This window comes from Erinaceus europaeus, chromosome 4, assembly GCF_950295315.1.
Source record: "Erinaceus europaeus chromosome 4, mEriEur2.1, whole genome shotgun sequence".
In the NCBI taxonomy this organism is placed as follows: domain Eukaryota; kingdom Metazoa; phylum Chordata; class Mammalia; order Eulipotyphla; family Erinaceidae; genus Erinaceus; species Erinaceus europaeus.
In genome coordinates this window covers 90960961-90988635 of record NC_080165.1, presented here as the reverse complement: position 1 = coordinate 90988635, position 27675 = coordinate 90960961, and the positions used below count along the sequence as shown (strand labels likewise).

At 39.3% G+C, this 27675-nt stretch overlaps 1 protein-coding gene across 1 annotated transcript; it reads left to right on the top strand.

The window, feature by feature from the left end:
- Positions 1 to 319: 319 nt before the first annotated feature.
- TMEM14A (transmembrane protein 14A) lies at positions 320 to 27675 on the top strand. The gene is made up of 5 exons (XM_007516510.3): positions 320 to 633; positions 4635 to 4753; positions 11375 to 11476; positions 24144 to 24231; positions 26956 to 27675. Exons 2-5 carry the CDS (start codon positions 4684 to 4686, stop codon positions 26993 to 26995), a joined length of 300 nt encoding a protein of 99 aa, XP_007516572.1. The 5' UTR covers positions 320 to 633; positions 4635 to 4683; the 3' UTR covers positions 26996 to 27675.

The following is a 27675-nucleotide window of genomic DNA, read 5'->3' as shown; positions in this document are numbered from 1 at the left end:
CACACTAGGCCTTACTCCTCACATATTTAATTCTAGCAAATCCCAGGTTTGGATTGTAAAGCTAGGATATTCCCAACATGTCTACTCTAGTGGGGGGGGGGCGGTGCAAAATTATACCCTTGTGATCTCATAATTTTGTAAATCAATATTACATCACTAATAATTTTTTTTAAGGCAAAAAAAAAGGAGGGGAGACAACAAAAAGATCTTTGGTTTTCTGAGACGGCTGTTACAAAACCGGGCCCACTCCCTGTGCATGCTTGTCAGCCCCGCTCGATTCGGCAGGGGGCAGCAGACCCTGGAGTCAAGCTGAGGACCAGGACCGAAAGTGAGGCAAGCAAAGCTACAGGCCAGGCCCGCCCTCCTCCAGGTCTCAGGGTGGGCGCTGGGGCTAATGAGCAGAGCGGCTCTGCTCAGAAGGAGAAGCCCAGAAACCGCCAGCAGGGATGTGACGCATGCGTGCAACCCGCAAGGCTCCGCCCGGAACCGCCCGCCGCTGCAAAGTGTTGGGAAGTAAGTAAGGTACAGAGTCGGAAGACGCTTGCCCAGAGGATTGCTTCCGGACGCCCGGGACCAAATTCTGCAACCAACCCTCGATTTTTTTTTTTTTCCCCCAGCTTCTAGGAATTGCAGGTGAGCTGTCTACTATGCGATTGCGACCTTTCTTTACCATAACATCTTGCAAACGTACACAAATAAGTAGACCATGAGCCCAGGACCTTGGGAAGATTTTCCTGGGGATGGGGTGTGTTTTCCCGTAGGGATCACTTTTCTCCTCCTAAAAATTCCTTGGATTGCTTCCTTCCCACGCTCTGGAACCTCTCACACGTGCTCCCTCTTACCTTCCTGGAGTCTGAGAGAGCGGGAGAGCGAGGTGGGGCGCTTAGAACACTGAGAGGTACAACTCCACACAATTCCCACCATCAGAACTCCGTATCCCGTGACACGGAGTTCTGGTGGTGGGAATTGTGTTCATGGGATACGAAGTTCTGGTGGTGGGAGTTGTGTGGAGTTGTACCCCTCTTATCCTATGGTTTTGTCAGTGTTTCCTTTTTATAAATAAAATTTTTTTAAAAAAGGAAAAAAGAATACTGAAAATGCTTAGCACGGGTTTAATTCTTGCCACCACCACCCAGACTTCACTCCAAAATGTGTTCTGAGGAGTTCGAAGGTAGGTAATTATTGAGCTTCAACATGTGGAAATGTGTTTTATATAGTAGCTCATGGAAAAATTCTGAAACTTGGCAGGACTGGGGCAAAGCAGGGTCCTATCGCCTGATTTGATAGGCGCTGCAATAAATCATTTAGCTGAATTGAACCCAAGATGACTCCTGGCCTTTTTAAGTCCTGAACTTTGCATTTACAGTAGGGGCATGTTCTGAGTCCCACACATGTCCCCATCCCGATCAAGGTAGCTTCTGACCAGGTGAAATGGCCCTCCCTACCTTGGAGAATGAGCAAGAGGAATTATTTATTATTTTTTTAAGATTTATTTATTCCCTTTTGTTGCCCTGTTGTTTTATTGTTATAGTTATTGTTGTTCTTGGTGTCGTCGTTGTTGGATAGGACAGAGAGAAATGGAGAGAGGAGGGGAAGACACAGAGGGGAAGAGCAAGACACTTGCAGACCTGCTTCACTGCCTGTGAAGCGACTCCTCTGCAGGTGGGGAGCTGGGGCTCGAACCGGGATCCTTATGTGGGTCCTTGCGCTTTGCACCACATGCACTTAACCCTGACTCCCAAGAAGAATGATTGTTATCTGAATTCTCTCTCTCTCTCTCTGTTTCTCTCTCTCTCTCTCTGTTTCTCTCTCTCTCTCTCTCTCTGTGTGTGTGTGTGTGTGTGTGTGTGTGTGTGTACAGAAGCCTTTCACAAGGTTTAGGAATAGACTAATTTGCTTCTTAGAACAAGATACAGATCACTCTAAGGAGAGGAGTAAGTACTGAATTTATATACTTTTTTTTAGGCTTGTACGTGTCAAACGTAAAAATGGGTGTAAGACAATGGAATACTACTCAGGTATTAAAAAGGGTGATTTCACTTTATCCACTTCATCTTGGCTGGAGCTGGAGCAATAATGTTAAGTGAGATAACTCAGAAACAAATGGATGAATATGGGATTATCTTACTCATAGATAGAAGTTGAAAAATAAGAACAGAAGGGAAAACACAAAGCAGAACTTGTATTGGAGTTGGTGTATTGCACCGAAGTAAAATACTCTGGGGTGGGGAGGAAAGTTCAGGTCCTGGAACGTGATGGCAGAGGAGGACTTAGAGGGGATTGAATTTTTATGTGGAAAACTGAGAATTATCACACATGTACAAACTACTGTACTTTGCTCTTGACTGTAAACCATTAATCCCCCCAATAAAGGGAAAAAAATGAATGTAAGAGTGAAAAGAATGAAAGTGACTAAAACTGCGAATTTTTGTTGTTCTCAATGTATACCAGGCTGTTAAAGTGCTTTATAGTATGAGCTCATTTAAATATCACAACTCTTGAGACATTTTAATCTCTTTTAAAGTTGGAGAAACTGAGTTACATAGATTATGGCACATGCCTAGTTAGTGATGGCGTGGGCTTTGAAGCCAGTCAAACACTGTGGAAAGCTATTAGCTCTGAGAAAGCCTGAGATGCTCCTGGGACTGAAAGATCAGAGGATGAAAGAGAGTTCAGTGTAGGGGGATAAGCAGAAGTGATTAGCTCAGAGTTTGAAACTGAAGAACACCGATTGTATTTTGCGATTTTCATGTTTCTGCCAACTAAGTCATCGAAAGTATTTTTTGATTAAGAAAATGCTGTTTTTACAAGTCTTATTCCAGGGTTACAATTTCACATATTCTCAAAACATGTTAGCACACTTCGCTGTCACCCAAAGTACCATGATCTATCCACTGTAGTGCTTGACGGTGCTTAGGAATGAGATCTTTTAAGAGTCTAAACTCTTGACTCAGCTGTGTGACCATTAGGTTATTGCTTTCCTGTGTGATAGTAGTGTAATAATTTACCTCATCTGATTGTGGTGGTGGTGATTAAATGAACTGATGGAAAGCTTTAAAATGGTGCCTAGGAATCTCTCAGCAAGACCATCATCCTCATTATTATTATTTGTTTATTCATCATTCACTCAACAAATGACTTCTGGACACAGGTCTTTCCTGTATGTTCAGTCTCCTCATACCCCAGATGAATATGTCTGTTGTTATTCTTCCCACAGAGGAGCTTCCAATGTTACCTCCTATTCCATCTCTTCGTCTCCTCTCATCCTTTGGGTTCCCTTCCCTCGGATCCTTCCTAGTAAATTGTAGCTAATTATGAGATAAGCACCAAACTTTTCTGGGTTAATTTGTTATCAGCTGTTACAGAGACTAAGAGGCCTATTTAACTGATGAGCAGTGAGAGAACTGTAAAACTGGAAAAGAAATCTCAGACAATGTTCTGTTTATATATGTGGATTATTATAATTTTCCCTATGAAGGAAATTGGGTTGTTAAAAAGATGTTCAAAAAAAGTTAAGATATAAAATCTCCACCTGGAATCTTAAAATAAAAGCTGCAAAAATTTTAAAGTTTCTGGAAAGTTGAAATTTTTTAGAATTATCTGTTTGCCTCCCTTTGGAGGGAGCAGTGTTAGAGGTGAGTCACAACCATCTAGTGACCAGTCCCATGTCCCCAGTCTATGCCCAGGATACCTTCTCCTACATTGTAGAGAATCCTGGGCAGGGTTTGCATAGACTATCTCACCCTTGTACTTGTTTCTTACCTGCTGCTTTGATGCACAGGAGGATAGTATGGTCATGCAACTAACATCCAGCCAGGGGCTTCCTTATATTCTTTAATAATTTACCATTAATTTTGAGCCCCCAGCTCCCCACCTGTAGGGGAGTCGCTTCACAAGTGGTGAAGCAGGTCTGCAGGTGTCTATTTCTCCCCTTCTCTGTTGTCCCTTGCCCTCTTAATTTCTTTTTGTCCTATGCAATAAAATGGGAAAAAAAAAAAGGCCTCCAAGAGCAATGGAGTCATAATGCAGGCACTGAGCACCAGTGATAACCCTAAAGACACCCCCCCACACAATTACCATTAATTAGGCATCAGTGTTTCTGCCAGCACAGAACTGTTTCATAACCATGTTATTAACAATATATATACTTGTTTATAATGAAATATCTGTATCCAAAATCTATTGAGTGAATGACTAAACAATAATAATGAGGATGGTGTTTCTGAGAGATTTCTAGGCACTATTAAGGCCTTCTATCAGTTCATTTAATTATCACCACAATCTAATGAGGCAAATTACTACCACACAGGAAAGCAATAACCTCATGGTCACACAGCTGAGTCAAGAGAGAGCTGAGGGAAAACATTGCAGATGTGGAAGAGATTGTGCTATTAGCCCAGTGAGGAGACCCAGCTAAGCACACCAGAAGTCTTGCCTAGAGAAGTTGAAGGAAATAAGCAGCTGAGAGTACAGGAAAGGAAAGTCAACCTGAGGTGTACTTGAGTGTGATAAGGATGGAGGAACAGTAGCTGAACTTTTTTTTTACCAATAAGCTAGAAAAATTTATTTCTATAATGATGTGGAGTGTATATCATTTTTATATACATTTGTCCCCCTCCCTGTGTTCTTTTTAGTTTATAAATCTTATTCCAACCCCCTTGCTTGGGAATCGCAACATTGCCAATGGACCTGATAGGTTTTGGTTATGCAGCGCTTCTGACATTTGGAAGCATCTTTAATTATAAACGAAGAGGTAAGTCCAAACCATGTTTGTTTGTTTGTTTTTCCACAAAAGAGACTTGGTGGGGGGGGGGGGGCGGAGAAGGGGCTGGTGGTTATGCTAGAATTATCTGCAGGTCTGTAAGTTGAATTAAAATGTAAGGATTTTAGAGGGCTAAGCAATAGTACACCTGGTTAAGCACACGTTACCATACACAGGGCCTGGGTTCAGCTCCTGCTCTCCACCTGCAGGAAGAAAGCTTCACGAGTGGTGAATCAGTGTTGCAGCTGTCTCACATTCTCTCCCCCTTTCTGCCTCCTCCTTTGCTCTTGATTTCTCTCTGACTGTATCCGATAAGTAAATTTAAATATGTTTTTTTAATTAAGGACTTTCTAGATGTGTCATGGAAGAAGCTTCTGGGTCTTTCTTCCTATTATGTCACTATCAGTTGTGTAATTGAATGGTTTAACCACTTTACAACTATTTTTTCTTATTATCAAGTGAGGATTTTGTTTGTTTACATACTCCTAAGTATCAAAAAACTGAATTATGTTGATATTGTATTATATAAAGGAAATGTTGTTAAATTCTTTGATGCTATATCTGAACTTGTCCCTTCATCCCTTTTGAAAGGAGAAAAAAAACAGCTGATAAAGGGATTTCACTACAAAATCAAATGTTTTAGTTTTACATTTAGCTTTGTTTTAAAATAGAATTATTCACTCATGGGAGTCGGGCTGTAGCGCAGCGGGTTAAGCGCAGGTGGCACAAAGCACAAGGACCGGCATAAGGATCCCGGTTCAAACCCCGGCTCCCCACCTGCAGGGGAGTCGCTTCACAGGCGGTGAAGCAGGTCTGCAGGTGTCTATCTTTCTCTCCTCCTCTCTGTCTTCCCCTCCTCTCTCCATTTCTCTCTGTCCTATCCAACAACAACGACAACAACAATAATAACTACAACAATAAAACAATAAGGGCAACAAAAGGGAATAAATAAATAAAAATAAAATATTTTAAAAAAAAGAATTATTCACTCATGGTATGACATATTCCTGTGTGTTGTATTTTCATGAAATTATACATTTGTGACATTGGGGAGTTTGAAGTGGAGTGAAGAAGATGGTTTTTCCTGATTATCAGAATTACTGCCTTCCCACCAGTCTGTTGTAGTAAGACCAAGAACTGAGGAAGTAGGAGGAGAGGGGATCAGGTGGACTTTGGAGACCTAATGCACTGTAGCTTGATGATGGAATTGGTAAGCAGCCGCCTACCTCAGAAAGATGAGGAATGACTCATGTGACAACGGCTATCTTGTGAATTATTATTTCCTTAAAAAACAGTATTTTTTTTTTAAAAGGAAAGATAAACTGTTCAGGACTAGAAGAATACTTGAGGAGCTAGGGGGCAGAATAGACGGTATTACAAGATTTCCTGCTCATCTTAAGTCTGTACTTATTTTCTCATTCAGTGTTGTATACCATTTGTAGGTATGTCCTTGATGAGGGAGGGGAAATGATCACATCAAAGACAGACCTGCAGGTGACTGCTCAGAAGTTGATACTTCATAATCTTTTATTTTTCTTTTATATTTTTCCCTCTTTTTTGCAGGGGATCATTGCCTGCATGATGAGCCTACCACTCTCAGCAGTCTTTTGTTGTTGTTGTTGTTGTTGTTCCTTGTTTTATCTGATAGAGCCAAAGAAAAATAGAGAAGGAGGGGAGTCAGAGAGGAGGAAAATAGAGACACTAGCAGCCTGCTTCGATGTTTTTAAAGCTTCCCCTTACAGATAGGGACAAGGGATTTGAACTCATGTCCTTGTACATGGGAATATGTGAGTGTTACTGTGTCCACCAACGCCTGCACCCCAAAGATAAGTTTTTTTAAAGTTTATTTATTGGGGGATTAATGTTTTACATTCGATAGTAAATAAAATAGTTTGTACATGCATAACATTTCTCAGTTTTCCACATAACAATACAACCCCCACTAGGTCCCCTGTCATCTTTTTTGGACCTGTACTCTCCCTCCACCCACCCACCCCAGAGTCTTTTATTTTGGTGCAGTATGCCAATTCCAGTTGAGGTTCTACTTGTGTTTAAAGAGAAGTTTTTAATAAGTACTACTTGATGATACATTCATGTGACTCAAAGGATGGTCATTCCCCATCTTTTCTAATCCAGATCCATCCTCCTGTCCCCAGATAAGTGACCTCTTATAATTTCCTTTAAAGAGGGCTCAGTTTGAAATTCTGCTAGAACAGCTGAGAAAATGCCTCAGTGGATAGAGGACAGAATTTGCATGTGTGAGGCCCTGGGTTCAATTCCTAGCACTGTATCTCTCCCTCTCTCTCCCTCTCTCCCTCTCCCTCTCTCTCTCCCCCTCTCCCTCTCTGTCCCTCTCCCTTTCTCTCCCTCTCTCCCTCTCCCTCATAAAATAACAACTCTTTAAAAAAAGAATAGTAAAATAAAATTCTGATAGGGGTTGTTATTTCTTCTTCTAGCGTTTGCCCTTCTTCCGTAGCCAGTCAACAGGTCAGGTTGAAAGCTGTCAGGAGCTGCTTGTTGCTGGCTTTGAAAGTGACTGGGATCCATGTGGATTCAGTCGGCTAGGAAGGATCGTCAGTTTCCCCAATGAATGGGTACTCACGGGATGCACCACGAGAAGGTCAATCCAATGCATCCGGATCCAATGCTTTTTAACATGATGGGAAGAAGAAGTGTGTGTGTGTCTGTGTGTGTGTGTGTGTGTGCGTGTGTGTTGGGATGACTGGAGGGATAGAAGAAGTGAATTACTGTACTAATCTAACCCAGCTCTCTCCAATAAAATGAGCAAACCACAAAGTGAAAACACATTAGCTATAAGGTCTCTAATTTCAGGGCTTGGTTTCCCAGTTGCACAATATAGTTCTTGACCTCCTGCAAGACCCTCCCATTGAGTGTTCCTGCAAATTCACCAAGGAGCTCACTTTTATAATACAGTGTAAGCAAAGGACATATTGCTAAGTTTGCATCCTCATGTGAGCTGTTTTTAACTTCTGTGCCTCAGTGCCTCATTTGTAAATTAATCTTTAGGGATTAAATAAAATGAAGCTTCTGACAGACACCTTTTACACAGTGTCTGGAACAGGGTAGAGATATAATATATTTGTTTCTGCTACTACTACCCTGTCAGTGGGAGGGTCTGTGGGTCAGTGGGGACAAAGACCTTTTTAGACTATTTGTTGCTTTGCTATGTGCACAGTCCAGATTATAGCCTGGCCTTCACCACATTGAAGGAAACTTTGATGTTTCTGTCTCTTTCTCTCTGCCTGTTATCTCTGTCTTAAAGTTTCTAGGGAAAGTGAGTCATCTCTGATAGTTTTTACTTAGCACTTCTCTAGGCACGAATTCCATGCACTTAGGCCAGGAGACCCTCTAGAGAAAAGCCACTGGGAATAGTGGTGGTAAAGAGGTGATACCAATGTGATATTTGGTGTGAAGCAAAGAATTACAAATCTTAAATTAGAGTAACAGCCTGATAGTTGTTGAGTTAGAGATCTGGTAAGTAGATTTTCTTTGCTGGAGGTAGAGGAAGTGAGAGAGAGGCAGAACACAAGATATTTGAGCTCAGAGCCTGCTCAGGGTTCACCAATATCCCACATTGGTCTCTAAAGAGTTGTAGGACCAAGAGGATGCTATGATTTTGATGTGTGTTTTCTGGTTCAAGAAGTCAGAGTCCGGGGAGTCGGGCTGTAGTGCAGCGGGCTAAGCGCAGGTGGTGCAAAGCACAAAGACCGGCATAAGGATCCCGGTTCGAACCCCGGCTCCCCACCTGCAGGGCAGTCGCTTCACAGGCGGTGAAGCAGGTCTGCAGGTGTCTATCTTTGTCCCTCCTCTCTGTCTTCCCCTCCCTCTCTCCATTTCTCTTTGTCCTATCCAACAATGACAACAATAATAACTACAACAATAAAACAACAAGGGCAACAAAAGGGAATAAAATAAATATAAAAAAAATTTAAAAAAAAAAGAAAAAAAGAAGTCAGTGTCCTAGCTAGAAGACTCACTCTGTCTTCAACACTATGGCTGAACCTGACCTTATACATTTTTTTTTTTTTTTTAGTATTGCCCTTTTTAAAGATTTTTTTTAGGGAGTCGAGCGGTAGCACAGCGGGTTAAGTGCATGTGGTGTGAAGCACAAGGACTGGTGTGAGGATCCTGGTTTGAGCCTCTGGATCCCCACCTGCAGGGGAGTCGCTTCACAGGCTGTGAAGCAGGTCTGCAGGTATCTATCTTTTTCTTCCTCTCTCTCTGTCTTTCCCTCCTCTCTCCATTTCTCTCTGGCGTATTCAACAACGACAACAACAACAATAATAACTACAACAACATTAAAAAGACAACAAGGACAACAAAAGGGAAATAAATAAATATTAATTTTTTAAAAATTATCTTTATTTGTTGGATAGAGACAGTCAGAAATCGAGGGGAGAGGGAGAGAGACACCTGCAGCTCTGCTTCACCACTCGCAAAGCTTTCCCCCTGCAAGTGGGGACCAGGGGCTCAAACCTGGATCCTTGCTTATTGTAACATGCACTCAACCAGGTGTGTCACCACCTGGCCCCAGCTTTATCCCTTTTTATTCCAGTTCAAGGTCTGAGTTTGGCAGCCTCTGGAGAGAGAGAAGAAGTAAAGGAGCAGGCAGGTTTCTTGCTTTGAGAGAACACAAGAGTATGTTTGTGAGGGAGGCTCTTATGTTCACCTTTTAACTTCCTTTGGTCTGTTCCCTGTCAAGATTCTACCCCATCAGCACTTGGAGGGAAGGGGCAGGATCTTTAGCTTTCTGGTCAAGTTGCCTCCACTGTCCCAGTTTCTCCCTCCTGTAGGATGAATTCATTGTCTCCTAGAACATTCCCAGTCTATACATATCTCGGTTGAACCTATCCTCATCCTCACCCTTTGCTGTCTGATCTTGCAAAGACTCAAAGTTAGATGCCACCACACCCTGTGCATACTTAATTGAGATGAGGTGCATCTCAGCAGTGCAGCCATGGGCAGGTCATGGTCCTAGAAAAGAGCCATAATATCTCTAAGCAACAAAACACTTAATGGTAACTCTGTCACGCATTCCAGAAAATGTTTAAATCTCCTTAATTGCAGTACCCTTATCAGAAATCTTCTAGAACGTGACTCATAACAGAAAATACCCAAACAGGTTTTTTGGTCAGTATTTACCCAGTTTGGTGAGTGTAACCTGCACTGTGTCAGACATGAACAGGCATTACATAAATAGATAATGCCATATGATCAGAGATAGAAAGGGCCTTGTTCTTCATGGTGGGTCATTGACATTATCTGAGGAACTGAAACTTCATAAACTTGCAGAGTTGAACAACAGTTAGTAGGGTTAGCATTGCAAGGAAGAACAATCCAGACAAGGAGCAGCATGTCTGGAAGCCTCAAGGAATAAATATTTTGGCATATCTAAGGGAAATGAAGGAAGGCCTGGGCTTTTAAAAGATTATTTCAATGTGTTTGGAGAATAAATTCAGGAGGGGGTAATGAGAGGTTTTATATAATCACCAATTATATTATTATAAGCCCTTGTATATTTGATGTGGATGTTAATAATCAACCTGCTTAACAACTAATAAAATTCACAGAAGCTAAATAATTTAGTTAGAGTCCATAGGCAGTGAGAAAATTAGGACTGAAACCTAGTATATATAACTTTGTAACTTCTTGCTCAAGATGCTGCTACCACAGTGTGGGAGTGTGCGACTGTGTGTGTGTATGTGCCTGCCTGCCTGCAGTGATTCTGTGGGAGTGTGCGACTGTGTGTGTGTGTATGTGCCTGCCTGCCTGCAGTGATTCTAATCCTGGCTGCAATCTAAATTTCCTAGAGATATTTCTAAAATAGAGATGCCTTGATCCTACCCTTATGGAGTCAAATAAAATAGATTCAAAATTATATGAGTTTGTGTGTGTCTCATCTTACAATGTCAGTGGCATACTGTAGCCCACTGCCCATTGGCACAGACGTACTCAGTATTAGTCGCAGTGCTGATGCTGTGGATGGACGGATGGGTCAAGGACTGGAAATGCTGGTGAGTGAGTGGGAAGGTTGGTGACTGACTAGCTGTGTCAATGCCCTGGCTTATCCCTATTCTCTGTATAGTCATTCTTCATCCCTGTTGAGCCATGAGACTTTGAGGCTAGAGGGTTTATTAGTTACTGGTATGTACAGAACTCCTCTCTAAAGTATTATTACTAGAAAATGTCATTGAATTTTGTTTTCATTACACAATCCCAAATCAAAAAGGCAAAGACAAGAGGAACAAGACAAGGTAGCTAGGAAAAAAAAAAAAAAAAAGGAAAGGGGATTGTAATGAAGTCAAGATTATACAATCCAAAAGCATTAGTAAGGGACAATTTTTTTTTCTTCATTCTGGTCAGAGCTAACCCTCCTGCTGCTGTATATTTGGGTTTCCTGACTTACATGTGAGATCTAATATCAAACAGCCATTTCTTAGACAGTACCCACATATAGTACCCTGTACTTTAAGTAGGTGTTTCTTCAATTGCATTACCCAAGTAGAAATTCACTTAAAAGTGCATGTGCTAAACTTGAAGTAATGGGAAACAAATTTCCTTTTATTTGAGAATTCACTCTTTTCCTTCCAGGTGGTGTTCCATCCTTGATTGCTGGTCTTTCTGTTGGAGTTTTGGCTGGCTATGGAGCTTACCGTGTCTCTTATGACAAGCGAGATGTAAAAGTGTCATTGCGTAAGTAAGGCAATTTATCCAGTTATGGAAAATCAAATTATAGGGGTTAATTTTTTATACCCTGCTCTAGGTATATTAGAAGATATTTAATCCAGTCATAAGTGGTTAAATGCATGTGTCAATACTAATGACAGTTCTTGTTCCTTTCTAAATATACCCAAAAAGAATGATGTTGCTATGAGATCTTCCAACTCAAAAGTAAGTGTATAAAGAACTTGTTACTAAAAAGATAAAATTGGAAATGTCAAGATGCTATATCCAGTTTTTCTGCTAACTCTCCTTAATGCGTATTTGGCAGTTTGTGTTTTTATGGAAAAAAAGCAAAACAAAAATAGACCTGCATTATTTCATTTAGTTCACAGGTTATTTATTTGTTTTAGTGATTTAAAAATGATCAGTAAGATTGTGGGATAAGAGGGGTACAATTCCATACAATTCTCACAACCAGAGTTCCATATTCTATCCCCTCCATTGGAAGCTTCCTTATACTTTATCCTTCTGGGAGTATGGACCAAAGATCTTTATGGGGAGCAGAAGGTAGGAGGTCTACTATAGTTGCTTCTCCACTGGACATGGACACTGACAGATTGATCCATACCCCCAGCCTGTTTCTATCTTTCCATGGTGGGGTAGGGCTCTGGAGAGTGAGGTTCCAGGACACATTGGTAAAGTCATATGCCCAGGGAGTTTAGGATGAAATCATGGCATCATCCGCAACTTGGTGGCTAGAATGTTGTAAGATCTAAAAGAGGACAAAATGTTTAATAAACAGCAACCCAAAAGTAGGAATAGAGCAAATGTGAATAAATATTTTTAGGGTGAGAAGAAGGTAGAAAGTCTTATTTTAGGTATGTTCCTAGGGACCCATGACTTTGGTAATTTTTGCTTGAGCTTGATAGCTAACATGGAGATAAATTAAAAATATTGTCTGGGAAGATGCTGTCAGAGTTGAGACTAGGACTAGAAAGCTAAATCAAGGCAGAGAGTGGCTCCCAAACTTGAAGAAAATATATAAATAGAATGAACTGTTTACCTCATTGAGCTGACCCAGGGGCCATATATATTCATATTTCACACAGGAGCCTGTGTAACCTCTGAGTCCCTATCAGTCTGAGCTTCCAGTCCATGGTCATATATGGGAACATTCTAGGCTGTACTCATTTCAGGGCCAGTTTTTCTCAAGAAGCAGAGCAGGATGACCCAGCCTCCCTTTGGACAGTGGGGCAGTCCCTACTGTTGCCTGTTCATAGTGAGCCTACATCCTGAAGAAGCTCTCAAGTGGGCTTATGATGAAGTTCCTGATGGAAGTGACCAGTGATGGTGGAGAGAGGGATCTATTAGAGGTCTAGGCCCATTGTATCTATGGGGGAATCCAAGGATTTCCTGACTAAAGCCCAAGGTGATGGAGTGGCCTGACAGACTACAAATTGTGTCTCTTGCCCTTTTCCATCTTTTGTAGTTCCTTCTTTATCTGACAAGCTTGGGCTTTTTCCCAGTTGTTACATCATTGAGTGTCATTTGTTGTATCCAAACTGGTGTTACATTTATTGGGTCTGGTCTTAAGTTAGGGAGGAAATACACTTAGGATCTTAGTGGGGTCTAAGCTAACCTTGAATTTTACTGCATTTATTTGTTTGGTGATTCTGATAAAAGTTTTTCATAGAAACAATAATTGTCCTTTAGTTGATAAATACTTTTTGCCAGTATATCTCCTGGCCAACTGTATACAGTGTTTCTTCTTTTTTTAATTTTTTATTTAAGAAGGAATTTAATTAACAAAACCATAGGGTAGGAGGGGTACAACTCCACACAATTCCCACCACCCAATCTCCATATCCCACCCCCTCCCCTGATAGCTTTCCCATTCTCTATCCCTCTGGGAGCATGGACCCAGGGTCATTGTGGGTTGCAGAAGGTAGAAGGTCTGGCTTCTGTAATTGCTTCAGCTTCTAAAGATTATCAAGGGGTGACAGTAATGCTGATGTTGTCAGAAGAGACTAAGAGATGTATCTTTCTTACTTTTATGTTAATAGTCGAGTAGACAGAGTGATTGAGGGAAATGAAGTAGAATGTAAGAGAAGAAGGTGTCTACGTAATAAATGTTTGATTAGAAAATTTATGGTGCCTTCTTTAGGCCTTTCTCCAAGATTACTCAGCTAAATAGTTCTACATCTAATCACAAAGGACTATGAAGCACTTTTACTTTGAGGTATATAGTTGCCCTTAGCTTATGGATATGTGTATACATGCACCAAGTCCTGTAGACACTAGCCTATATCTGGGATCTGTAACTTTGCTGAGAAAACATCATCTGAAGTGGAACTCGGTAGTCCCAGGTGTTAGGAAGGGTTTCACCAGATTATTGGGGATGGAAGGTTGACATCTTCGGCTTGGCATCTCTGGATATAGTCCAAAGCAGAAAGGTAGTGGTGGCATAATGTGACATGGTGGCACTGGTTGCACTGGCTTAGTTGAAGTCAGTAGTGACAGTATAACAGAGTATGGAATTAGAGGGAGAAGCATCAAGAAATACAAGTAGAATCCCCAAGGTTCCAGGACTGGGAGTATTAAAGAGAATGGGGAAGATTCCTTTTAGTCTTAGGGTTTGAAAAGGCAATAGATAAGTATTATCATAACCAAGTTAGTTGGGAGCTTCTTTTTCTTTGAAAAATCCCATGGGTTGGGATCTGCCTTACTATACTTTACCTCTCAGTGCTTTATGTGACCTAATGATATCTACTAATAACATTATCTTATGTTATGATCCCAGTCTATCTGGTCTAAGGTTATAGATATCATCTTAATATTAAAACAACAATAATAAAGAAAACAACTTATGCACGAGGGTAGATTGCATAACAGTTATTATGCAAAAGGACTCTCATTTCAGTGTCCTGAAGTCTCAGGTTCAATCCTCCAATCACCAGACAGAGCTGAGCAGTGCTCTTATAAAACAAACAAAAATTTACATTTAGAATTGCTTAAATGATTTAAGGCCAAAGTCAGAATTCAATCAGTTTATAAATTTGATTATATTAAATGCTTAGACTAAAGAAATATATACTCAGGCTAAAATACAGGCAGAGAACTTGAAATTTCAATATATTTTCCCCTGTCATATTAAAAGTTATTTATAAGGTTATAAATGTATAGTTTCACACTGCTCCCATCATCAAAGGACCTACCTCAACCCCCACATGGTGAGACTGAAACTGCCCCCCTCCCCTCAGAGTCCTTTACTTTGGTAAATACACCAATCCTAGTTCCAAGTTCTACATTCTGTTTCCCCTTAGTATTCTTATTTTTCAGCTTCTGTCTGTAAGTGAAATTTTCCCATATTCATCCTTCACTTTCTGGCTTATCTCACTTAACATGATTCCTTCAAGCTCCATCCAAGATAAAGTGAAGAAGAATGTTATTTTTAGTAGCTGATTCATATTCCATTGTGTATATATGCTAGGTTTTCATTATTACAAATTGTGCTACTATGAACATAGGCATACAATACACACTTCTTTTTGGATGTATAGGTTTGCTTCCTTAGGATATAGCCCCAGGAGAGGGATTGCTAGGTCATAGAGTAGGTCTATTTCTGTTCTTTTTTTTTTTTACTTTTTATTTATAGAAAGGAAACATTGACAAAAACCATAGGGGTGCAACTCCACACAGTTCCCACCACCAGAACTCCATATACCATCCCCTCCCCTGATAGCTTTTCTATTATTTATTCCTCTGGGAGTATGGACCCAGGGTCATTATGGGATGCAGAAAGTGGAAGGTCTGGCTTCTATAATTCCTTCCCTGCTAAATATGGGTATTGACAGGTCAATCCATACTCCCAGCCTGTCTTTCTCTTTCCCTAGTGGGGCAAGGCTCTGGGGAAGTAGGGCTCTAGTACACAATGGTGGAGTTGTCTGCCCAGGGAAGTCTGGTTGGCATCATGGTAGCATCTGGAACTTGGTGGCTGGAAAAAGAGTTAACATATAAAGCCAAACAAATTGTTGACTAATCATGAACCTAAAGGCTGGAATAGTTCAGATGAAGATTTGGGGTCTCTGTTTTGTAGATCATAGGCCGATTTTACTTATATTTAGTTATATTCCAAAGGGCCCATGACTGTACTAGTTTTTTTTTTTTTCTTTTCTAAGCCTGACATCTGATATGCAGGTGGATCGAAGTTATTGTTTTCGATGATGTCATTGTCTTCGGGGAGATGATGTCATGGCTGGAGAAAAGACCAAAAGGCTGGATCAGAGAAGAGAGTAGCTCCCAAATATGGGAAAGGTGTATAAGTATTGTTGACTGTAAACCCCATCAATTTGATCTGATCTGGGACCCATGTTCAGCTTAGGAACCTATGTGACCTCTGCATCCATGTGGATCTGAGCTCAAATTCTGTGGTCATGAATAGGAATGTTCCAAGCTTCCCCAATATCAGGACCCATCTTCCTCAGGTGTAGCATAAAGCATAGAGTAGGTTGTGCAGCCTCCCTTTGGATGGAACATTTTCTACTGCTGTTGATTCACATTGAGGGCAAGGTCCTATGGGGGCCCACAAAGGGGTCTATTGTGTTCTTCCTGATAGAGATATTTCTATTTCTATTCTATTTCTATTTCTATTTCTATTCTATTCCTATTCTATTTCTATTCTATTCTATTCTATTCTATTCTATTCTATTCTATTCTATTCTATTCTATTCTATTCTATTCTATTCTATTTCTATTCTATTTCTAGAGTCTATTTCTATCCTTCTGAGAGTTCTAAAGACTGCTTTTCATAAGGGTTGGACAAATTGACATTCCCACCAGCAGTGCAGGAGGGTTCCTTTGATCCCACAATCTCTATCTAACATTTGTTGCTATTATCCTGTTTGATATATGATATTCTCACAATGGTGAAGTAGTATTAGTATTTCATTATTATCTTTATTTGCATTTCTCTGACAATCAATAACTTGGAACATTTTCCATGTCTGTTGGCCTTTTGGATATATATATATATATATATATATATATATATATATATATAATTTTTTTTGTCCCCACAATCTCTCCAGCATTTGTTGCTGCTACCTTTTCTGATATATGACATTCTCACAGGAGTGAAATGATATTTCATTGTTGCTTTATCTGCATTTCTCTGACAATGGCTAGGAGGATTTATTTTTTCTTTTTTCTTTATTTATTTAATTTCTTTATTGGGGAATTAATGTTTTACATTAGACAGTAAATACAATAATTTGTACATCTATAAAATTTCCCAGTTTTCCATATAGCACTACAACCCTCACTAGGTCCTCTGTCATCTGTTTTGGACCTGTATTCTCCCGCCCAAAACACCCCCACAGTCATTTACTTTGGTGCAATACGCCAATTCCAGTTCAGGTTCTACTTTTGTTTTCTCTTCTGATCTTGTTTTTCAACTTGTGCCTGAGAGTGAGATCATCCCATATTCATCCTTCTGTTTCTGACTTCTTTCACTTAAGAATTTTTCAAGGTCCATCTAAGACTGGCTGAAAACGGTGAAGACACCATTTTTTATAGCTGAGTAGTATTCCATTGTGTATATATATCACAACTTGATCAACGATTCATCTGTTGTTGGACACCTGGATTGCTTCCAGGTTTTAGCTTTTACAAATTGTGCTGCTAAGAATATATGTGTAAACAGATGTTTTTGGATGGGTGTGTTGGGTTCCTTAGGATATATCCCTAGGAAAGGAATTGCAGGATCATAGGGTAGGTCCATTTCTAGCCTTCTGAGAGATCTCCAAACTATTCTCCACAGAGGCTGGACCAATTTACATTGCCACCAGCAGTGTAGGAGGGTTCCTTTGACCCCACACCCTCTCCAGTCAGCATTTGCTGCTGTTACCTTTTCTGATGTATGACATTCTCACAGGAGTGAAGTGGTATCTCGTTGTTGTCTTTATTTGCATTTCTCTGACAATCAGAAATTTGGAGCATTTTTTCATGTGTTTCTAGGCCTTTTGGATCTCTTCTCTGGTGAATATTCTGTCCATGTCCTCCCCCCATTTTTGGATGGGGTTATTTGTTTTCTTGTTGTTGAATTTGGCAAGCTCTTTATATATGTTGGTTATTAGCCTCTTGTCTGATGTATGGCATAAAAAGATCTTCTCCCATTCTGTGAGGGGTCTCTTGGTTTGGGTAGTGGTTTCTTTTGCTGTGCAGAAGCTTTTTGATTGGATGCAGTCCCATAGGTTTAAGCTTGCCTTAGTCTTCTTTGTAATTGGATTCGTTTCATTGAAGATGTCTTTAAAATTGATGCAGAAAAAAGTTCTGCCAATACCTCTAATATCTGATAGTTTCTGTTCTAACATCCATGTCCTTGATCCACTTGGAGTTTACTTTTGTATTTGGTGAAATATAGTGGTTCAGTTTTATTCTTCTGTAAGTTTCAACCCATTTTTTCCCAACACCATTTGTTGAAGAGACTCTGTGTTCTTCATTTAATAGTCTGGGCACCTTTGTCAAAGATGAGATGTCCATAGGTGTGGGGGCTTACTTCTGGGCTCTCATTCTATTCCACTGGTCAGTGTGTCTATTCATGTTCCAGTACCAATCAGTTTTGATGACAATGGCCCTATAGTACAATTTGAGATCTGGGAGTGTGCTGCCACCAGTTCTGTTCTTTCTTCTCAATATTGTTTTGGCAATTCTAGGGCTTTTCTGGTTCAAGATTAACCTTTGTAGCATTTGTATACTGTTGTATCCAGTTGGCTAGAATTTTGTTCAATATTTTAGCATCTGTGTTCATCAGAGATATTGGTCAGTAGATTTCTTTTTTGGTTGTGTCCCTGTCTGCTTTTGGTATCAGAGTGAGGTTGTCTTCATAGAAGTAGGGAGTATTCCAGTGTCTTCATTCTTCTGGAAGGCTTTTGAAGTGGAGGTATAAATTCTTCTTCGAAGGTTTTGTAGAATTCATTTGTAAAACCATCTGGTTCAGGACTTTTATTCTTGGAAAGGTTTTTGATAACTGTTTCAATTTCATTAGCTGTGATAGGCCTGTTCATATTATCTAGTCCCTCTTTACTTAATTCTGGAAGTTCATAGGTATCTAGGAAATCATTCATTTCTTCCAGGTTCTCAAGCTTGGTGGCATAGGGTTGTTCATAGAAGTCTCCATGATATGCTGAATTTCTGAGATGTCTGTTGTGATATCTCATCTTCATTTACAATCCGATTTATTTGGGTCTTCTCCCTTTTTTGTTTTGAGATTCTGGCTAAAGGTTTGTTGATTTTGTTCACTCTTTCGAAGAACCAACATTTGCTTTCTTTAATCTTTTATATGGTTTTCTTATTTCCAATGTTATTTTTACCCTAACTTTAGTGATTTCTGTCCTTCTAGTTGCTTTAGGGTTCCTTTGTTCTTCTTCTTCTAGGTCTTTAAGATGTGCAATCAGGCTGCTTATTTGTGCTTTTTCTTGTTTCCTAATGTGTGCTTGTATGGCTATGAACTTCCCTCTCAGAACTGCCTTAGTTGTGTCCCAAATATTTTGATAGTTTTTGTCTTCATTTTCTTTGAACTCTTCAAACATTTTGATTTCTTCCTTGATTTCCTCTTTGACTCAGTAGTTGTTAGGGAGTGTACTGTTGAGCTTCCACAGTTTGGGACTCTTACTAATCTTTTGCTGATTATTAAGTGTTATTTTAATTCCACTGTGTTCTGAGAAGATGTTTGGTGTGATTTCAATGCTCTTGAATTTGCTGATGCTGTCTTTGTGGCCTAACATATGGTCTATCCTTGTGAATGACCCATGTGGGCTTGAGTAGAATTTGTATTCCAGTTTCTTGGGGTGAATGATTCTGAAAATGTCCAATAGTTCTATTTTATCTATCTCCTCATTTAGCTCCCTCATGTCTTTATTGATTTTCTGCCTGTTCTATCAAATCAAGAGAGTTGGGTATTGAGGTCCCCTCCTATGACTATGTTGCTGTTAATATATTGCTGTAGTTCTTTTAGTAGATATTTGATGTATTTAGATGGCTTCTCATTGGGTGCATACATGTTAATAATTAATAATTGTTAGGTCCTCCTGATTAACTGATCCTCTAAGCATTAAGTAGTGTCCATCCCTATCTTCTTTTCAATTTTATTTATATTAAAGTCTATTGTTTCAGATATGAGAATAGCTGTTCCTGCCCTTTTTTTGTGGGCCATCGGCTTGTATGATAGTTTTCTATCCTTTCATTTTGAGTCCGTGTTTGTCTTGTTGAGTTAGGTGGGTTTTCTGTAGACAGCATATTGTTAGGTTGTGTTTTATGATCCATCTTCCTCTTCTGTGCCTTTTAATAGGTGAATTCAGGCCATTGACATTTATTTATATCAAAGATTAAAGATATTTTAGTGCCGTTCTTGTGGATTTTTAGAGTGTTCTCTAATCATATTTATGGTGGTCTGACTGTTTATAGGAGACCTTTCAGAACTTCTTTCAGGGCAGGCTTGGTGATAGTTGATTCTTGCAACTATTGCTTGTCTGAGGTTTTGATGCCTCCATCTAGTCTGAATGACAGTTTAGCAGGATACAGTAGTCTTGGTTGAAAGCCTTTCTCATTGAGCACTTGACAGATATCTTGCCATTCTCCTCTGGCCTGTAGTGTTTGTGTGGAGAATTCTGCTGCTAATCTTATATGTTTTCCTCTGTAGGTGACTCTTTGTTTTTCTCTTGCAGCCTTCAGGATCCTTTCTTTATCCTTATTCCTTTCCACTCTAGATATGATGTGTCTTAGTGTCTTTAAGGCTGCGTTAATTCTGTTTGTCTTTTATGCTATCTAGACTGGAGAAGTTCTCAGCTATTATGTCCTGAAGAACACTTTGTTCCCTCCTTTCTTCCTCTGGCAAGCCAATAATGAGTATATTATTTCTTTTGAAGTCATCCCACAGGGCTCTGTTGTTGTTTTCAGTACCTCTTAATCTCTTTTTGAGATCTCCTACTTCTTTTTTAGTTGTCTCTAATTGATTCTTGAACTTACTAATTCTATCTTCAGCCTAACTTATTCTATTCTCTCTCCCTGGTACTGTTTTCTGGAGTTCATCTATTTTGTTACCCTGTTCTGATACTGTCATAGCTTGTTCAGTTAGTTGTGTTCTTAGCTCAGCTATTTCAGCTTTCAGAACTCTAATAACCTTGAGATAATTAGTGTTTTCTTCCAGAGTCTCATTTGTTGTTGCTGCATTTCTGATGACTATTCTTTTAATCTCTTTGCTCACTCCTGTGATTATTTCCTTAACTAGTGTTTGGATGTTGACCTCATTATTTTGTGCTTCAACTTTTGCAGGGCTTTCAGCTGGACTCTTGTCTTGGTTCATTTCTCCAGTATTTCTTCTTGTTGTTTTAACCATTTTATATAGTACGTTATGAGGTCCCTCTCCCAGTACTTTTCAAATTACTGATCACTCTTGCCTGGAGTGACTTGTGTTTAAGTATGGTACTTACAGGGCTCACAGCTGTGGAAGCTGACGATTGTTTCAATATTATTTTAATCCCTGATTTGGAGCACAGTGGCTTAAAAGCCTCTTTTGTTCTTTTTCTTCCCTGTAGGCTATAGGAGCCTGAGGACTTTAAAACGGCTTCTTAGCTTAATTAGTGACTCCTGACCAAGAGATAAAAGCAAGGTGGGGCAGAGAAAATCCAGTGGTTATCCAAAGATACTTTCACAGCATTACTGCTAGGCCACTGAGGTATATATCTTCTCCTGAGTTTCCTCATTAGTTCTCTGTCCCTTGGTGTCAGGGCTTTCCCCCCCTCTGATTCAGATTTTGAGAGCAGTAGCAATGGAGACTCACATTTGTATTTGGTAAGTCTTAAGTAAGTCCACTCCTCTCCTCCCTTCTGCAGTCTTTTTGTTGGTGAAACAGTGGTGTCTCAACTGGTGAACTGACGGACCGTTACCAGGCACTTAATCTCTCCCTAGGCTCCTCTCTGTCCACGAGCCACACGTAATTTGGTGGGTTCTGAAGTCATTCTAGTCCTGTCTTGTTGCAGTCCCAAGTTGTCTCCTTTGGTATTTCTAGTTGTCCCGGGAAAGTAGAGGAGAGAAACACAGCTGCTGCTGCTCCATAGCTCTGCCTCCGGAAGTCTACAAATATATATATATCTATTTTTTTTTAATTTTTTTAATATTTATTTTATTTATTTATTCCCTTTTGTTGCCCTTGTTGTTTTATTGTTGTTGTTGTTGGATAGGACAGAGAGAAATGGAAAGAGGAGGGGAAGACAGAGAGGAAGAGAGAAAGATAGACACCTGCAGACCTGCTTCACTGCCTGTGAAGCGACTCCCCTGCAGGTGGGGAGCCGGGGTTCGAACCGGGATCCTTATGCCAGTCCTTGTGCTTTGTGCCACTTGCGCTTAACCCGCTGCGCTACAGCCCAACTCCCTACAAATATATTTTTAATAGAAGTTAAGGGTATTTAAAATAATTGTGTCAGGAGGTAAAGCAAGATAATATACACTAGACTTCTATGTATGCTTCCAATATACATATATTTATTACCAATCATTTTTATTGGGATTAATGGCTTACAGTCAACAGCAAATAGTTGTTGGTACAGATGTAAAATTTCTCAGTTTTCTGCAAAATATCTCCCTTGTGCTCCAGTACCTGAACACCACCGCCACCCCCTAGTACTTTACTTTGGTGCACTACAACAAGTCCAGTCAAACTTCTGCTTTATGTTTCCCCCTCTGTTGTTATTTCTCAGCTTCTATGAGTGAAAACATCCCATATTCATTGTTCTCTTTTTGGCTTATTTCACTTAACTTCATTCTTTCAAATTCCAACCAAGATGAGGTGAAGAAGATGAATTCATAATTTTTAATAGCTATCCCATTGTGTATATAGACCACCACTTTCTCAGCCACTCATTTGTTGTTGGACACTTGGGTTGCTTCCAAGTTTTGACTTTTACAAATTTGCTGCTGTGAACATAGGTATAGTGAGTTTTCTTTGAAAGCTATTTATTTGTGGAAGCAACAGTCTGAGGGATCAAACCTAGCACATAAATCTGAAGCATGGGCTGTATCACTGGACTACATTCCCAGCCACTGAAATCATTCTAAGATTATGACACCAGTGTTTTCATCTTTTACTTAAAGTCACTTCTCTCTTCCCACTGTTTGAGATCCTAAAAGGCTAGTATGATACTCCTCAATATAATGCTGTTGATACAACTTAAGCTGCTGATATTTAGTCTCTAGGCATAGAATTTTCCAAAATGGAATGGTACAGAAGCCTTTTTCCTAGTAATATTTTATTAGTTAGGTCTTTCTTAAAAAAAAAAAAAAAAACATGTTATTTTCCTTACATTCAGCTAACTAAACTTGAATTGGGCTCCTCATGAGGATCCAAGTATTTGACCAAGTGCTCCTGAAGGAATTTGAGTTAGACACAGTGTTAGCCTTCAAGAGGTGGGTTCGATAAGTAGAAATTTAGTTAGAAAAAGACTTTACCTTAGGGGCCAGGTGGTAGTGCACCTGCTTAAGCACATATATTACAGTGCACAAGGACCCGGGCTCAAGCCCCTGGTCCCCACCTGCAGGGGGAAAGGTTCACGAGTGGTGAAACATGTCTACAGGTATCTCTGTCTCTCTCTCTATCTTCCTAACCATCTCAATTTCTCTCTATCTAATAATAAATAAATACATTTTTTAAAGTAAAAGACTTTATTTTTGAAGGTATTTCAGGAATAAATTTTATTTTATTGCCTCCAGGGTTATTGCTGGGGCTCGGTGCCTGTACTACGAATCCACTGCTCCTGGAGGATTTTTTTCCCCTTTTGTTGCCCTTGTTGTTTATCTTTGTTCTCGTGGTTATTATTGTTGTTATTGCTGTCATTGTTGTTGGATAGGACAGAGATAAATCGAGAGGGGAGGGGAAGACAGAGGGGGAGAGTAAGATAGACACCTACAGACCTGCTTTACCATTTGTGAAGCAGGAATGAATTCCAACATGCTTGTTTCCTTAAAAACCATCTTGATAAGCTGAACTATAAAGTGGCTTGGTAGAGTGCTTTATCCTCTTATGAAAAGAACAATTCAATGGCAGCTTAATAGTTGATATGTATTTAAAATCTTAAGTGATACACATTTTTTAAAAATTATATTTATTTATTTTCCCTTTTGTTAACCTTGTTTTTTTAAAATTAATTATCTTTATTATTTTTTAATTATTTATTTATTTATTCATGAGAAAGATAGGAGGAGAGAGAAAGAACCAGCCATCACTCTGGTACATGTGCTGCCGGGGATCGAACTCAGGACCTCATGCTTGAGAGTCTAGTGCCTTAGCCACTGCACCACCTCCCGGACCACTGTTACCCTTGTTTTTTATTGTTGTTGTTATTGATATCATTGTTGTTGGATAGGACAGACAGAAATGGAGAGAGGAGGGGAAGCCAGAGAAGGGTAGAGGAAGATAGACACCTGCAGACCTGCTTCACCACCTGTGAAGCGACTCCCCTGCAGGTGGGGAGCCGGGGGCTCAAACTGGGATCCTTATGCCTGTCCTTGAGCTTCGCACCATGTGTGCTTAACCCGCTGCACTACCATCAGACTCCTTTTTTTAAAAAAAAAAAAAATTTTTTTTAATAGATAAACTTTGATAACATTTTTGAACCCCTGATTTATTCACTGGTTTGGTTTTCAGTTACAGCTTTCTTCCTGGCCACCATAATGGGTGTGAGATTTAAGAGATCCAAGAAGGTAATGCCAGCTGGACTGGTTGCAGGTTTAAGGTAAGAAAAACTGTTTTGTTCTAAACTTGCTTCTGCCATCACTTTGAAGTACTGAATTTTGGACCATTTTAATCTGGAAGATCAAAAGTAATCATGACTGAAAAAGCCTTGAACTACTAGACATTCAGTCAGTCTTTGAAATATATGTGCACCTGAATTTTTTTTTATCATATTTGCTCGGTATCTCTTGATTTCACATACATTTGTCTTATTTCAAACTAAAGAAGTAAATTCAGTCACATTTCTCAAGATTTTCTCACCTAAGTCAGTAAGTATGCTCATTTAAGTTTGCAGCTCAATTTTGAGAAAGTTGAACAGAGTGACCACCAGCTGCAGTTTTTAAGGAAAAAAAGTAATAGTTTTTGAAAAGATATATAGCAGCTCTCAAGGTCTCTTAATTTACCCCCTGTGAACATTTGAGCAGTTCAGTAATGTGTCTTCATCTTTTTCTCCTTCTCCTCCTCCTCCTCCTTCTCCTTCTCCTCCTCATTCTCCTCCTCCACCACCTCCTACCCCTCCTTCTCCTCCACCTCCCTCTCCTCCTCCTCCTCCTCTCTCTCTCTCTCTCTCTCTGTGGAAAAAAAATAATCTTTTAGGAACAGTGGAATTGTGCAGGTGTTAGGTTTAGAAGCCTATACCAATAATAATAATAATAATAATGAAGCTTTATTTCAAGTAGAGAATTTGAATGCCACATATTTGTGTGTTGATTTTGCATCCTCTTATCTTAATACATTTATTGATAATTTCAAGCAGTTTTGGCATGGAATCTTTAGAATTCTCTAGGTATATTATGTCATCTGCAAATATTGATAGTTTTAACTTCTTCCTTTCCATTGTGGACCCCTTTGAAATGCTTCCTTGTCGGATTTCACTAGCAAATATCCAGGACAATGTTTAATAGTGGTAAGAATGGATATCTTGTGATAAACTGAAAAATTACAAATAGTATAGAGTTGGCCAGAAGGAAAATGTTTCAATAAATGACTGTCTATTGAATAAAGTATTGAGCATAATAATCACTTATTATGTTTTTAAAAAGTAGCGGCAGGAGCTGGGCGGTAACGCCACAGTTAGCAGTTAAGTGCACATGGTGCAAAGCACAAGGACCAGCGTAAGGATCCCAGTTTGAGCCCCCGGCTCCCCACCTGCAGGGGTGATGCTTCACAGGCGGTGAAGCAGATCTGCAGGTGTCTGTCTTTCTCTCCCCCTCTCTGTCTTCCCCTCCTCTCTCCATTTCTCTGTCCTATCTAATAATGATGACATCAATAACAACAACAATAACTACAACAACAATAAAAAACAAGGGCAACAAAAGGGAAAATAAATAAGTATTAAAAAATAAAATTTTTAAAAAAACATTAAAAAAATCAGTGGCACTGTAAAACCTTAATGACATAGCAGGAGATTTAAAACTATTGTGGCTAGGGAGGTGGCTCAGTGGTAGAGCCTAGGACTCACGTAGGTAAGTTCCAAGTTCAATCCCCAGTGTCATGTAGGCCAGAGCAATGCTGTGGTTCTCTCACTTGCTCTCTTATCCTTTTTATCCTCTTCTCTTCTGGTTACTAAATAAAGTTTTGTATTTTTTTTTTTTTGAAAACAGAGATGGGATTAAAAAAAAAAACCAACTACAGTATAATCTCAATTTTTAAAGGTATATGTATAAAACAGGGTGGAAAGAAATGCTTTAAGTTATTAATAGTCCATTTCTCTGAATCATAGTACAATTCATGTTTTTTCTTTGTTCTGCCTTTCTATAGTGTTTTCTAATGTGTTTGTAGGCATTATGTTAGTAGTTTGATCTGGGGATAGGAAGGGTGACTACTTAGGACTATTTTCTAGGTTTAAGCCCTGTTCTAGAAATCATACTTGATGTTAGGAAAAATTTGAAGTAGGGTAAGTGGGTCACCTTTCTTATTGCTATTAAGTTGCTTTCATTTATTGACTTTTCAAAGTTTCTCATATAAATCTTCATGCAAGTTCTTTTTTTATTATTTTTATTTTTATTTATTATTGGATAGAAACAGAGAAATTGAGATGTTGGGAAAGGTAGAGAGGGAAAGAGATACTGCTTCACCTCTTGTGAAGCTTTCCCCTTGCAGGTGGGGACCAGCGTCTTGAACCCAAGTCCTTGCACACTGTAATAGGTATGCTTAACCAGGCGTGCCACCACCTGGTCCCCAGCAAATTCTGATATTCCTCATTCACTACAGAACATATTTTTTTAAAGTTAGGTTTTTTTTAATGTTTGTTTATTTCATTTGTTGCCCTTATTTTTTATTGTTGTAGTTATTATTGTTGTTATTATTGATAATGTTGTTGGATAGGACAGAGAGAAATGAAGAGAGGAGGGAAAGACAAGGGAAAGAGAAACATCTGCAGACCTGCCTCACCGCCTGTGAAGTGACTCCCCTGCAGGTGGGGTGCCGGGAGCTCGAACTGGGATCTTTACACCAGTCCTTGTGCTCGCCACGTGTGCTTATACACACTGCACTACTGCCCGACTCTCAGAACATATTTTTAAAGTGGTTAATTCAGTCATGTCTGAATTAACAGTAGAATAAGAGATAGATAAGATCAACACTGTTTAAGGGAAAAGAAAAAAAAAGACCCCTGGAAACCAGAATTAATAGGTATAAATATAGGTTATAGTGGGCATGTACCAATTTTTCTGTCTTATGCTACAAGCAAATGACCTTCCATGTGCCTTTTATCTTAATGCAGCCTCATGATGATCCTGAGACTTGTCTTATTTCTGCTCTGAAAATCTGGAGGACCTGCAAACTACATTTACATCATCAGTCCATTATAAGGGACAGAGCATACTCTTTGTTTTTAAGAGATAAATTTCAAAATGAAATATTAGTGTCTTAATTTAAGTTAGAAACAAAGCAAACTGTCACCTCTATATGTAAGCCCTAGTTCTTCTTTCTTTCTTCCTTTTTTTTGAAACAAAACCCAAAAACTTTATTTTCCAGTTGTCAAAGTCATCTCTTTAAGCATCTAATGAATCATACACATACACACTTTCAGTTTCTGTGTTTAACTTTTTATGTGTGGCATTTTGTTTTACAATTTCAAATACTTGTGTGAAGTATATTTAAATTAAGTTACAATTAACCATTAATGGAATGACTGGCGTAAACTTTAGAGAATGCTAACATATCTATATTCCATTTGTATTACATTAAAAATTATATTTTTTGCATCTAGTTGTATTCCTGCCAACATTACTTTTCCTTGAAAAAAATTCAGTTCTCAGCAAGCTTTGTGTCCTAATAATAATAATATGTGCAATATTCAAATAAAAGATGTTCTGCTTTAAACTCATTTGTTTGATTTTAATATCTTCTTTATATATTCAAGCCATTTAACATTTAAGTGTTCAGTTATTAATGAAAAACACTGGGAAAAGGGTCATTAAAGCCATAACCGAGGTCTCTA

Excerpts from the sequence above, each read along its gene's own strand:
- TMEM14A (XM_007516510.3), top strand. The coding sequence starts at position 4,684 with ATGGACCTGATAGGTTTTGGTTATGCAGCGCTTCTGACATTTGGAAGC. Across the intron at positions 4,754-11,374 it reads CTTTAATTATAAACGAAGAG|GTGGTGTTCCATCCTTGATT; the intron begins GTAAGTCCAAAC and ends TTTTCCTTCCAG. Across the intron at positions 11,477-24,143 it reads AGATGTAAAAGTGTCATTGC|TTACAGCTTTCTTCCTGGCC; the intron begins GTAAGTAAGGCA and ends TTTGGTTTTCAG.